The sequence below is a fragment of the Sceloporus occidentalis genome, unplaced genomic scaffold (genome assembly GCF_023333645.1).
Source record: "Sceloporus occidentalis isolate IW3139 unplaced genomic scaffold, rSceOcc1.0.p SCAF_3, whole genome shotgun sequence".
NCBI classification, from domain to species: Eukaryota; Metazoa; Chordata; class Lepidosauria; order Squamata; family Phrynosomatidae; genus Sceloporus; species Sceloporus occidentalis.
This window is the reverse complement of record NW_028316983.1, coordinates 225,855,226-225,868,943: the sequence shown is the minus strand read 5'-3', so window position 1 is coordinate 225,868,943 and position 13,718 is coordinate 225,855,226. Positions and strand designations below refer to the sequence as shown.

General features: G+C 42.9%; 1 protein-coding gene across 4 annotated transcripts; it reads left to right on the top strand.

Moving 5' to 3' along the window:
* The first annotated feature begins 883 nt into the window (after positions 1-883).
* LOC149317576 (transmembrane protein 74-like) lies at positions 884-13,132 on the top strand. Of its 4 annotated transcripts, XM_089517843.1 has the most exons (3): positions 884-953; positions 3,654-4,555; positions 12,803-13,132. In XM_089517843.1, the coding sequence occupies exons 2-3, from the start codon at positions 3,861-3,863 to the stop codon at positions 12,834-12,836; spliced, it is 729 nt and encodes a 242-aa protein (XP_089373969.1). In that variant the 5' UTR covers positions 884-953; positions 3,654-3,860; the 3' UTR covers positions 12,837-13,132. The 4 variants fall into 4 exon arrangements, with proteins under 4 accessions (XP_089373969.1, XP_089373966.1, XP_089373968.1 ...); XM_089517840.1 differs by lacking the exon at positions 12,803-13,132 and having other exon boundaries at positions 3,654-12,428; XM_089517842.1 differs by lacking the exon at positions 12,803-13,132 and having other exon boundaries at positions 892-1,532; positions 3,654-12,428.
* The last annotated feature ends 586 nt before the right edge of the window (positions 13,133-13,718 follow it).

Genomic DNA, 13,718 nt, shown 5'->3' with positions numbered 1-13,718 from the left:
AAGGCACAAGAGAGAGAGAGAGAGCCTTCTTGGTGGCTGCTCCCACTTTCTGGAACTCCCTCCCACCAGAGGCTAGCCTGGCGCCATCCCTGCTTTCATTCCACTAGCAGACAACTAGCAGGCTTTTTATTACATCACCATGTCAGAGAGGTTTTGATACCGAGTGTCTGCTCTAGTTATATTTTTAAACTTAAGGTCGCCATCAGTTGGAAACAAGGTGCATCACACACACACACACACACACACAATAAATATTGTAACCCGCCTTGAGTCCCATTGTGGAGAAAGGTGGGATATAAATCCTGGAAATAAATAAATATTGTGTCTATGTAACAGAGCTGTAAAGAAAGCAGAGAAATTGATTTTCTCTTTCTATGTGTGTTTTTAGCATTGATCGTGTCCTACATTTTGTCCTCCTTTCACCACAAAGGAAGACAAGGAGCCAGAAAAGGGAGGGCCATCCACGGGGAAATGTAGGACATGGCCAAATAAAAGCCAAAAAAAAAAAAAAACCCACTCACAGAAATGTTAAAATAATAATAATAATAATAATAATAATATGCCCAGATGGGAGGACCTTTGGGGATTCCCTCCTGGAGGGAAGGTGGAAATGGAGGATATGTCCTGGAAAAGGAGGACACCCTGATCAGCCTGGTTTGGCAGGGAAAACAACCCTCCAGGGCAAAACAAAACACACATAAAAAAAACCAGATCCCCCTTGCTGGCTTGCAGCTCTCCTGGGGACTAAAAGACCCATTGGGAGCTAGGGGACTACAGCTCCCAGAATGCACCGATAGGGCTCCTCCCAGCAGGCACCTCCCAGTCCACAATCTCTCTCTCTCTCTCTTTCTTTCTCTTTTTCTTTCAATCTCTCTCTGGCCAGAAGAGGAGGAGGAGGCGTGGAGGCTACAAGTGCTTCTGGAGCGAAGGACCAGCCCAGGAGGATGGGGCAGGTAAGGGAAGGATGGAAAGCCTGGGGCAAAGCAGGGGAGGAGAGCTCTAGGGCTTGATCCCTGGCTATCAGGGGAGGAGGATGGAGGGATGCCTTCGGCTGGGAAGAGGAGGAGGAGGAGGCATCCCTCCTGGATGAGCATTCCTCAGTCCTCCTCCCCTGATGGCTAGGGATCAAACCATCTCCCCCCAGACAAGCTTTCTAAGGACATGGAGTCGTTCCAGAGTTGGGAGGGCCCCCCAAAGGCCATCCAGTCTAACCCCATTCTGCCATGCAGCGACTCACAATCGAAGCACCCCTGACAGATGACCATCCAGCCTCTGTTTCAAAGCCTTCAAAGAAGGAAACTCCAATCTATTTGACAGCTGAGGGTGGAAGTATGTAAGATAAAGGTACGATTAGGTAGGGAAGTTAAGGAGAAGGTACGGAAGGAGAGAAGGTCAGGATAAGGAAGAAGAGAGTGATGGAATTAAAGAAGGGAGGAGGGAATAAGGAAGGCTGAAGATAGGAGAAGGAAGAAGAAAGAAGATGGAGAAGAGAGGATCAGAGAAGGAGGAGAAGAGATTAAGAAGACCACAAAGTAAAGAAGAGAATGTAAATGCATGGAAGTGTGTGTTGTGAAACCATGTGCTTTTTTATGTTTATATGTTAAATACATTTATTTTAAAAGAAAATAAAAAACAAAGAAGGAAACTCCAGTATTCTCAGCATATTCCACCGTCGAATAGCTCTTAACTGTCAGGAAGTTCTTCCTAATGTTGAGCTGGAATCTCTTTTCCTGGAGCTTGTATCCATTGCTCTCTGGAGCAGCAGAAAACAAGCTAGCTCCCTCCTCAGCGTGACACCCTTTCAAATGCTTACACAGGGCTGTCATATCACCTCTTAACCCTCTCTCCTTCATTTCTGGAAATTATCATGATCTCTCTTCTCCTCCTCATGGAGAAAGAGCTGCCTGTTGCAGAAACAATCCAGTTCGATCCCACTTGAAGTGCCAAGGCTGAGAAGTCACACTCTCTCAGCTTCAGAGGATAGCACTGGCAAAACCTCCTCTTCACAAATCTTGCCAAGGAAATGCCTCCCCCCCAGTCTCTGACAGAGGAGGCAAAATATTTCACAAAACCACCAATCCCAGAATTCCATAGCCTGGGGTTATGTCAGTTCAAGCACTGTCAAACTGGTTATCCCTACAGTGTGGATGCCACCTTTATCATAACTGCCAGCCCCAGTAACTTTGTTGTCAGGGCTCCAGGGTGTTTGCAGAAATTCAGACAGTTAGGGCTAAAAAAGCTTGCACCACCAAGTTCTAATCCTAGCTGCCTCTGATTAATTGTATTGAGCATTGAACTGCATGGTAACTTTCCCTGAAAGAAAGAAAGAAAGAAAGAAAGAAAGAAAGAAAGAAAGAAAGTTACCGTACAGTTCAAAGATCAATAGAATTAATTGGAGGCGGCTAGGATTAGATCCCTCTTTGTAAAAGATTTAGACATCCCTTTGACTCTTGTCTCTCATGGGGAATTTTGACGACTTGTATCTCTTGATTGTATGTGTAAAGGCTGGGTTCATGGACTAAATTATGGTTGACTGGATGGAGTTAAAAGTCATTTTAACATCTCTAGCTGTTTAAAAGCAATAGGACAGATAGACAAAATGACACACTCTTAGTTAAGAAAATATAAATAATTCCTAAAGGAAATGGACACACACAAACACACATACATTTACATGTGGCTGTGCTCGAACATCTAATATACATCCAAACACAGATGAATGACAATTAAATTGATGACAAGTGAATTCTTGATGCAGGTTGACAACCATGTATGAACATGAACATATACATCAAGGACACTAAAGCAACTGACTCGTGTGCGCATACAGGCACAGATCCACACATATATCTTTTTAGATGTTGCAATCCCATATGAAAATATATTTCTAAAAGTCTGCAAAGAATTGCAGCCCTCCCTCTTTTTAAGGAACATATCTTTTTGCATCCCAAGTTTTTCCACAGCTCTTTCTCCCTGTTTCTTCTAATTGCACGAGGAGACCTAGCATCCGTTTCTTGGAATCATCCATCTTCTAGGCATAATTTCATTGCAATTTTTTTTAATCAGGGCTGGAGTTCTGCTTTCAGAAAGTGCTGCTTTCCCTTCTCCTGGGATTATCAGATTTCCATGGGGAGTATAGAGATCCTGGATTACTGAGCTACAAGGGATTTGCATCAAGCTTCTTCCCAATTAGACTCTATATTTGAATGAATGATTGGGCAGGTGCTCACTTTTTTAGTCTGTCATTCCTGTGGGCTTTGCACTCTCAGATCAGTGACTGTTTTGCCCTTGAGCCTTGGAGAGACAGTTTTTGCAAATATTGTTCCTTTCTTCTCCCCCCCCCCCTGCCAGTGAATTTTTCTTCCCCATAATTGGATGGCAGTGTCAAAGGTTGATTAGAATTCCTAATAGATTTTTAGATCAGCAAGCGGATTTCAGCTCTAAGTGCTTGATTAAAACGATAGCATTTGTCATCTCCCCCTTTGCTACCATCGTCACCACCATGCACATACTCTCATGCACACTGGACAAAATCAGAATAATGACTCAAGTCTGTATTACATTTATGCTACACTTCTCTTTGTCTAATAATGTCTCGGGACAATGAAGCTATTTCTCCTCCCACCCTTCCCCTTCCCCTTTTGCATTTACAGATTGAAAAGAAATGCATGTCCAAAGGAATTTGCTTAATTAAGTAGCGGCTGGAACAGAATCATGGAAGGAACAGTGGCTATAGAAAGTGGAGAAGAGTGCTTGAGAAGTTCCTCCATGTGCCTTGCTACTGCTGAGGGAAGGTGAAGTTCTGATCAACCACTTCTGCTTCTCAATGGCCAGTAGGGGTTTCCAGGAGTGGTGCTCCCATGGCATGTGTGGAACTTCTGTACCTTACCAGGGAGAACAGTCAGATGAAAAGGTGCCACAGCACAGACTGGCATTTGTACAGTCCCCCGTGTCAGGGGCAACCCAATGAAAGGGACAGACAGACTAAAACCATGGAGGCTGAATACTACGAAACGCACAGCAAGACCATACAGAGGGTGCCCCAAGAAGACATGCTTTCCTTTGCTGCTGCATCATCGCTAACCTTGGAGGTTACTGGTGAACTTGCCTGTCATCCCAGCCCCCCAAGAGAAGAAAAAGAGAGGATCCAGAAGAGAGCTTGTTGCTGTGAATCAGAGACCTCCTTCACATGCGTTGATGAGAATGTCAACAATCTAGACTACATGGGAAGCCCAACCCACCAGAGCTGCTGCCAAGACCCGGATCTCCTTGTCCATCCTGATCCTTGTGAAGAGATGGTCCATGACTGGCCATCTCTTGATCCAGCCTCATTAGTTTCTGAGGAAGATGACGAGGGTGGCTCAGAAACTTCTGGTGGCAAGTCCATTGATTATGGCTTTGTCAGCGCCATCTTCTTCCTGGTGACTGGAATTTTGTTGGTGATCATTTCCTACATAGTTCCCCGAGATGTGACTGTGGACCCCAGCACAGTGGCAGCAAGGGAGATGGAGCGACTGGAGAATGAGAGTGCCAAGGTTGGGGCTCACCTGGACAGGTGTGTGATTGCAGGGCTCTGCCTCTTGACCCTGGGGGGCGTTGTGCTCTCCAGTTTGCTCATGATGTCAATGTGGAAAGGCGAACTCTACAGGAGTCACCGGTTCACGGCCTCCAAAGAATCAGCCAAACTGTATGGCTCTTTCAATTTCCGAGTCAAATCCTCTCCAAACGATAACATGGAGCTATCACTGGTGGAGGAGGAGGCTCTTGCCATAGATAGCTAGGTAGGCCTTGATGCTCTGAGGCTGTGAAATAATGGGAGTGGAGGGGTTAATTGAAACCAATTATATTTAAAGCAGCTGGCAATGACTATAAGAAGCATCTTTTCCTAGCAGATTAAAATGGGAAGTGTGCATTATATAGACATGTATTCTTGGGCAGCAAACCAAATAATAATAATAATAATAATAATAATAATAATAATAATAATAAAACTAATCTATACTATCAAGTTTGAATTAACACCTGACCGAGAGTGACTCCCACAGAGCTTTTGAAAAATGTTCAGCAGCTGAAATCCTAAGAACATGACCTTGGAAATAAGTGCCACTGAAATTGGCATTATTCAGGACTAGTTAATGTATTTGAGGGGCTCCTTCTTCACCAATGGGGGCTTTCATGCGGGTGGGCTTACCTCAGAGCCTGGAAAGTAACATTTGAGAAGAATGAATATAATGGCATGCTGGATCCCAGAACATTATCCTGTCACAGTTGAGTCATGGATAGGTAGCTTCACCATGTCGCTATAGTCATTCTTCTTAAAAGTCACCTTCCAGGTTGGTGGTAATAGGACCAGAGCAGCAATACTAGGGTTACTGTCACCATCAGGCAACACTCAAATGGGGAGTTCAGAGCAGCCATTTTATTTTTCCACTGTACAGATTTCCTAGTGTTATGGTTTTTTTATAGCACTATGGAATGTTTAAATGCTGGCTCCCCAGTGGGAGTGACCATTTTAATTTTTCACAACCCCCCACAATGCTATTATATTGGGGGAATTGTAGGAAATTGAAATAGCCTTATAGTCAGAGATGTGGTGAGATGGGGCTGTTATTTAGTGAGAAACACACCATGCTGAAGTTGCCCTGGATGCTGAAGGACACTGGAGGACACTGGAAGGTGCTGACAAAAGCCCTGCTAGGAGATTGTTTGGAGACTGCAGGATTGATTGGTTACTTGCACGTGAGAATCAGTAATGCCAGACTGACATCTCATCACTTCAGTGCAATGTTTTTCTGTGAAAGTCAGTTGGCATATTCAGCTGCAGGTTGTCTTGTGTTTAATAACCAAGGGCAAAGGTTTCCAGTGATGTTTATTTCTTATTTATTCTATTAAACTATTTATATTCTGTCCTATATCCTTTGATCTCAGGGGGGTGTACAAGTAAAATCATATAACTTAAAATAATTCAACATTTTAAAAAAATAAAATCATTTAAACAGAATGAGAGCCAGTGTGGTGTAGTAGTTTGGCACTGGACTACAATTCTCGAGACCAAGGTTTGAATCCCCCCCCCCCAGCATTCCTTAGCCAGTGGCCTTTCCAAGCCATGGTTAGTGGCTGAAGGATGATGAGATTTGTAGTCCACAAAAGGAACTCTTCCAAACTGCATGCACATTGATGAGGGAACCAGCCCCAAGGAAGTCTTTGCAAAGTAGTTTCCTGGAGAAGCAGAACACTGGAGATGATATGCGAAGTTGTACACGTTCCTTCCAGGGGGTTGTAACTGGAGGGTCCCCTCCACAAATCACTGGTCATGCTGGTTGAGTGATTCTGGGAGCTGTAGTCCAAAAAAATAACTTTCCCTAGCTTTGCCCATTCCTGCAATCTTTGGAAAGAATCCAACAGAATCAAAGTTTGGCTGGTTACCTCTTTGCCTTGAGTCCGATGTAGCGGGGGTATTATAATGTGCCAGCACTTGCGGAAATAGCCTACTGTTATCAAGTTCTTTCCAGGGGGTTGTATTCAAGAGGCCCAATTCATATATAACAAATGATGAACCTGCCCTTCTGCCTGAGACAATGAGCTTAGCAGCACATCCTGTATCTCAAGACAACTTTGTTGTTGTTGTTATTGTTGGATCCCTTCCAGTCATTTCCAACTTTTGGTGATCTTAAGATGAACCATGGAATTTTGGGGGCAAAATTTGTTCAGAGGGCTTGTCTTTGCCTTTCTTTGAGGCTGACAGAGTGTGAATTGCCCAAGGTCACCCAATGGGTTTCCATGCCCAAGCATGGATTTAAACCCTGGTCTCCAGGGTCTGAGACCAGTGCTCAAATCACACCATCACACTCGCTCTGTCTCAAGATAACTACTAGGATCTGAAACAGACCATATCTGGGCAGAGTTGTGTTAGCATTCCTGTTGTGTGGTAAATATTCCCTGGAGCATTTTGTGGTGGTCAAGTTGAGTTTTTATTATTTGTCATTCTTTCAACTCCTCATATAAAGAGTAATACCCTGTCACCCTAAAAAAAAAAACACCAAAAAAAACAAAACACCATAAACTGTTAGCAACTTACATGGAAGGTTATTAAGGAGACCATGTGGCAGTTTCTTAAGGGATACCAACAATCAAACACCAGGATGGCCATCAAAGAGCTGTAGTTAAAGGCAGGAGTGTTTATCTTAAATGTGAGTAGATTTTTTCTCTCTCCCCATGTTTCCCAGATGTAATTTATCTTTCTCTATTTCCTCATTAATCTATTCTGAATTTAGACTTATAAACTACACTGTCCTTAAAGACTTTGGTAGGTCAACAACATGATAAAAAGGTTTTAAAACAGATGACTGGGGAAATGATCCAGGTGCCTATCCTTATTTTCCTGATCTGAACTGTTATTATTTCTTAGTTAAAACTGAGGGGCACAATTTTTTTGACCACAAGGGCTACATATGTCAGCTGGCTGGGGGGAAGGGGCTGGGCATCCATGCACCTCCCCACACCCACACTATACAAACTCAAACCATAGGGATTGCACATCGACCCTTGGAGGAGGAGAAGTTGCATACTCATGATTTAAGCATCTTTTCTCCACTCTTTCATGCGCGCACACACACACATACACAGTTCCTAGGAGAACGTACAAATATGAATAGGACCACTTCTGTCCACAGGCTTAGTGTAAAAGTCATGATACAAAAAGGAAAAAGATTGCAAGGAAGGAGGAAAACAAGCAAAAGCCACTCACTAGAGTTTTTAAAAGTATGTCTTTGGGGTGAGTGGAGGGAAGCAAGTTCCCTGCAACTATTCCTTCTTTGTTCACTGGATGAGGGCCAGATTGACCTTTCCCTTGTCATGCTTTTACCTCTAAAAGGTAGGTGAAGAACCTATTAATGTTCATAGCACACCTGGTAGACAGCAGATGCCAAAGTGTGCTGCCTTTCAGCTCTGCAGTGGGAACCAAATGTTCTTTCAGGTAGGGACATGTGAAACAAGCTCCTGCAACATCTCTGGTCTGTGAATGAGTTGCCATTTCCTCTGGCTATTCTTCCTAGTATGTGTGAAAAGCAGCCTTCTTTGGTCCTCTGGTTTCACTGGACTCCTGTCCAAACTGCTCATCAGAGGTGCACTTCCTTAGCTTCAGAAGTGCCAAGCTGTGCCTACAATCCTCCATCATCACAAACAGCATAAATATAGAATTGCCAGATTGGAAACTGGAGGGAGCTCCTGTGACTTTAGAAAATAAAGATAAAAGAATTTCATGTGGTGTTGCCTATTACATGGTTGTATGACAAGCAACTCCTCCTGAAATTCCCTCTTTTACATAACCATTAAAGGCACAGGAGCCCTCTCCAATTTTCAGTTTGGCAACCCTAACTGGCAGGACGGATTTACAAAATGTCAAGTAACAACATTGTGAATAGCAACATTGTCCAACACATACTCAGGAATTGACATGCCTGGATACCTATCACAACTGCATGATCTATCCTTATGTGCATATATATGCTCAGTGATTCCATGTGTGCAGCTCCACTTCTGCCCCTGTCGTCTGAATACAGGTATTGTAGAATGTTAGAATAATTGTGCCACATGTGTAGCGCTACATGTGCCTGCATAAGTCAGTAACAGGATGACAGCTTATCTGTCTCTTTCCAGATCATTCCCTGTCCCTTGTCAACAGCACCTCTTCAAGATGCTGAACACTGGGTTTTGCAGTGTGTGAATTCTAGTTGCCCTGGGCATAGAGTATATATTTTCAGCCCAGAGCCTGAAAATATTTTCTCTTAGACTGCAATCCTCCACAACCCTTCGATGAAATGGCCACTGGGAAACTTGGAGAAGTAGTAGCCTCAAAAGGTAACTTTTTGAAATTCTGTCACTTATAAACTGTGATTTGAAATGGCTTCTGAACATTGAAACCTCAGGCAAAGAAGGAAGATGTGCAGTTTTATGGGGAAGTTACATTCTGTCAAACATGCATTGCTGTGAAACAGCCATTGCACTGTGGCTGTCAAATGAGATGCTACATTAAATATACAACATGCAGCCAAATTTCATTTTTAGTCACCCTGCAGGGAGAGAGGAGGACACTTCCATTGGTACATACAGAGGTAGTTCTTCATTTCCCATGTGCAGGAAAGAAAGAGGAATTTAAAAGGAAATAAACTGATTGGGGATGGTTAAGTTTTCCTTACCCATTCATGTGAGCAGAGTAGGACCCCACTTGCTCACTTGAAAGGAAAAAAAAGGTGACATTTAGCTTCATATGTAATGGAGCATTTAGTGCAATCTTAATTGTTCCTCCAAATATGCTCAGCAAATATTTTCAGTTCCATAGGCCTTGTCCAAAAGCACTTGTTTCTAATTGCTCCTGTGTTTTCTGATGATTGTGCCCATTGTACATGGGAAGCTAGTCTCTGTATGCTTTCCCAATTTTTGTTGTTGTTGTTGTTGCTGTGAGCCTTCAAGTTGTTTCCAACTTATGGTGACCCTAGGCAAACCTATCACATGGTTTTCTTGGCAAGTTTCTTCACAGGGGATTTGCCATTGCTTCTTCTGAGACCAAAAGTGTGTGACTTGCCCAAAGTCACCCAGTGGGTTTCCATTGCAGAGGGGAGTTCAAACCCTTGGTCTCCAGAACCATAGGTTTGAAGCACCTCACCCTAAAACATTTGGTAGCACACCTTGCCAATGTACAAGTACATTCTGTATAAGTTCCCACATTCTCTCCTTAATTTTTATGTTGCAGTATTCCTGCTTCCCAGTATGCATTACTGATAAATCAAGAACCAAGGTAAAACAGTAGTTACAAATGTTATCCTGCAAATACAGAGACCTGGTTCCAAATCTCTTATCTGCCATAGGACTTTTATGACATCCATCATTTTCTCTCTGCCTAACCTACCTCACACAGTTATTGTGAGGTTAAAGAGAGGAGCATATATGCAGCTGTTTCTTGAGAAAAATCAGGTTGCTTTTTGTTGTTGTTCTATGTCATCAAGTCATTTCTGACTTATGGCAACTCTGTCATGGGTTTTTTCTTGATTTAGTCTGAAAGGGGTTACTTTTACCTTCCTGTGAGGCTGAGAGTGTCTGACTTGCCCAGTGGTTTTCCAAGGCTAAGCAGGGATTTGAACCCTGGTCTCCTAAGCTGGAGCTCAAATTTATTTATGCATTAGATATGTTTCTATCCTACCGTTCCACCAATAAGCATATGTGGTTATCTTCCTCCTTATTTGATCTTCACCACAATTCAGTGAGGTAGGGCAAGCTAATAGAAAGAGTGACTGGCCCAAGGCTATCCACTGAGTTTCATAGTTCAGGTGTGGCACAGGACATTTCCCAAAACATTCCTCTCATAGTGGATTGACTTCATGGACCCCTTGAAACTAGGTATTCAAGGAACTCTGAGCCAGCCTCTGGAGGGTGGCACATGGCCAGCCATCATCATTGTAACCACCACCACTGATGCTCTTCCACTTGTAGAAGGCCTTGGATATGTCCTTGCACAAGCACAGAGGTTGTCAAACAGCTTGCGTTACACATCATTGTAATGTGGTCTAGAGTTCCCTAACCACAGTAACTATTATATCAGTTTGGCTCTGTGTACAACAGTCTTTGCCAGTGTTTGGAGGGGTGGGATGGGGAATTAGAGCAGCATTTTGAACCTGATTTCCTCTAACCATCCAGCCACAGCCCACCCAAAGCACAAGATCCCTGGAAACACATTTTGTCCTCGTAGATTTTATACCAGTGCACTTCAGCTCATTTTAATAAATTCTTTCAGGGCTGCTAATTAGGAGAATATGCCTTGACATGACAAACAAGCCTCTCACAGGAACACTGACTTAGCAGTGTTTCTGAAAGCAGTAATAATAATTAGTCCTGAAATCTTACTTCACATCTGAATAAATAGCCATGCTAATGGGCTTTTCCCAATCCCAACTGACTGACTTCTGGGAAACCATTTGTCTTCTAACAGTTCCCACTGCCCGGGGAAACTGGAGAATGCTTAGCTATACAAACTTTGCACTGGACTGGTGCACACAAGAGAGGCTAGTCATGCTGACAGAGGGAGCAGGCCTGTGATATGAATCAGCCTTTGTCTCCCACTTGATCTGCTACAAGAGACAAAAAGAGAACAAGAGGCTGACACCACTATCTTCCCCTTTGCGTGTTCTTTGGCTGCTCTCGGGAACATACAGTGGTGCCATGGGGCAGAACCTTGGAATAGAAGTCCAGGGACCCACTTTGCAGAAGGACTGAAAGGCAGGGCTAGTTCAACACATCTTGAAATTTCTAAACTGTTACACAGTGCTATCCAAAAGAGGCGTGGGGAAACTGAGAGCCTAGCGGTCCAATCTATCCCTTCTGGAATCTCAGCCCAAATTGCTACTGTTCCCTAAATGCCCATGTCCCTTTCTCCTTGTGTAATGATTTTCTAGCTTGAATACACTGGGATGATAACTTTGACTCATTGAAATAGCTTAATGTGGCAGCTGTTACCACTCAGTGAGCTAATGTTTGTGTGAGATGTCACTCACTGTATGGATGGATAGATTTGCAACAGGTGATAACAGCAAAGAACTTGAAAATGTTCTCATTCTAGCCTGGTTTGAAGTTTGAGAAAGAACATTTGTGGTCTATGATTCCCAGAAATCCCTTGGCAACAAGCTTTTCCCAAGTGTTGGACAAAATATGAGGTGCCCTCTCATTTCATGGAGTAAAGCTGGACTGTTGTTTCAATTTGTCTTCAATACTGGCAATAGCTTCCTCCACCTAGCCCCTGGCCCCTGAATGAAGCAGACTAGCTTAGGAGACACAGGGCAGGCCATGCCATCCACCACTAAGGTTACCAGTCTAGAATCAGCCCAAGCCCTGAGATTTCTGGGTTGAAACCTGAGACTGAGGGATGGCTCCGGTTATGTCACTGAGAGTTACATACACGGTTGCTCACAGCTTGTCTTTCAAACACACACACAGAAACAGGACACACTTTCCATTTTGGAAGTTAAAACTGAAATCTTAGCTAAAAGGGCTGCTCCCAGATCAAATAAATTATTCCTTCTTACTTACTTGGGGGAATGGGATAAGGAACATTGAATCTAGCCTGGTGAGCCCAGGTGATACAATGACTAGGAAGGAAGGAGGAAGCTAACTAGGTAAATAAATAAACTGTCTGGAAATTCTTTACAAGTTGCAGTAACAAATCAATGAAGCTTTGCAAATTGTAGCATATTGCTGTTAGCTAAGCTGGAGACATGGACACAACCTGTTCCACTTGCTTGGAGCTGCATCCTTCAAAACTGGAGAATTTGCAACCTTGTCTCTGACTTGGAGATGATCCATGAAAATCTCAGGCCCTGGGATCTGACAATGCTTTATTCACCACTCTTCTCCCCCTCAGTGCCATGTACCAGCATCAGTTTCCAGTTACTGTTTACTGGTAGGGCCAAGCCCTAACCCATAAACACACCAGTCACTTTGGACACAGTTATCATAATCATAGAGTTGGAAAAGACTAGAAGGGCCGTCCAGTGCAACCCCGTACCATGCAGAAATACACCAAAATCAAATGGAATACACCAAACATCAAATGAAGGAGTCTTAATCTCTGTGGGATCATAAAATTAGAAGAAGCAATATAATATTTGAAATTTGTTTCTGCACATAGAGAAACACCCATATTCTGGAAAAGTTAGGAAAAGAAATAAACCAAATGTCACTAATTTATTTATTTGTTTGTTTGTTTGTTTGTTTGTTTGTTTGTTTGTTTGTTTGTTACCTTACCTTTCTCCAGGGCAAGACCCAAGACAGCTTCCAGCATGCATTAGAACAAAATTTGCATCTAGACAGTTTGTTCAAATCCATTGTTAATGAGCTCTGATCATAAGGATTGCTCAGAGGGCTGTTGTGAGCGAGATGCTGATCCAACTGAATCATAGGAGTGCTTATATTTCTTGAATAACTCATTCTCTCTCATGTGAAGAAATTTGTAAGATGGGTTCTAGGTCGGACAATCTGAGACAGGAAGGAACAGAGAGCTTTAGGCTGCAATGTGTGGTTTGTGACAGATTGTGCAAAAGTGATCTGGTACAGTAATGATAGCCTTTCCAAGGAAACAGTTAAACTATCTGGTAAAAAAATAATAATGAAATTATTATTGCTGACCTCCTTTTGTATAAATTTGTACATATTTACCAACTGCCTTTGTTTCGTACACACACACATATATATATATATATGCTCAGATGCAGTACTCACTAGAAGTGGCATAGAATAAACTTTTGATGATTTCAATGGTCTCGTCCCTTCTTAAGAACCAACAAGTTTTATTTTGCATAAGGTTTAATAGCCCGCAGCCCCCTTCATCAGATGCATCAAATGCTGCCAGAGATGGCAGATTATTATATGAATGCTTGAGTAAGTCTGTGATGTAATCAGTGGGTTGAGAGTCAACTGAATTGTAAAAATGTCCACCTCCTGAAATTTCTAGCTTGGTAAGATATGTTGAATTCTCTGTAGAATAGCACTAAAGCTAGAAGAGAACTCTAAAAGCCCTGAACTACAAATCCTAAGATGCCATGAGATGTACAGTCAACCCTCCATTCTCGTGGACTTGAGATCTCCGTTTTTGTGGGGTGGTCCAGAACAGTTCCCCCACAAAAACAGAGGGCCAACTGTAGTTAAACTGTGTAGCACAGATACTTCTGTGT

Coding starts and splice junctions, on each gene's coding strand:
- LOC149317576 (XM_089517840.1), top strand. CDS start 3,861: ATGGCATGTGTGGAACTTCTGTACCTTACCAGGGAGAACAGTCAGATG.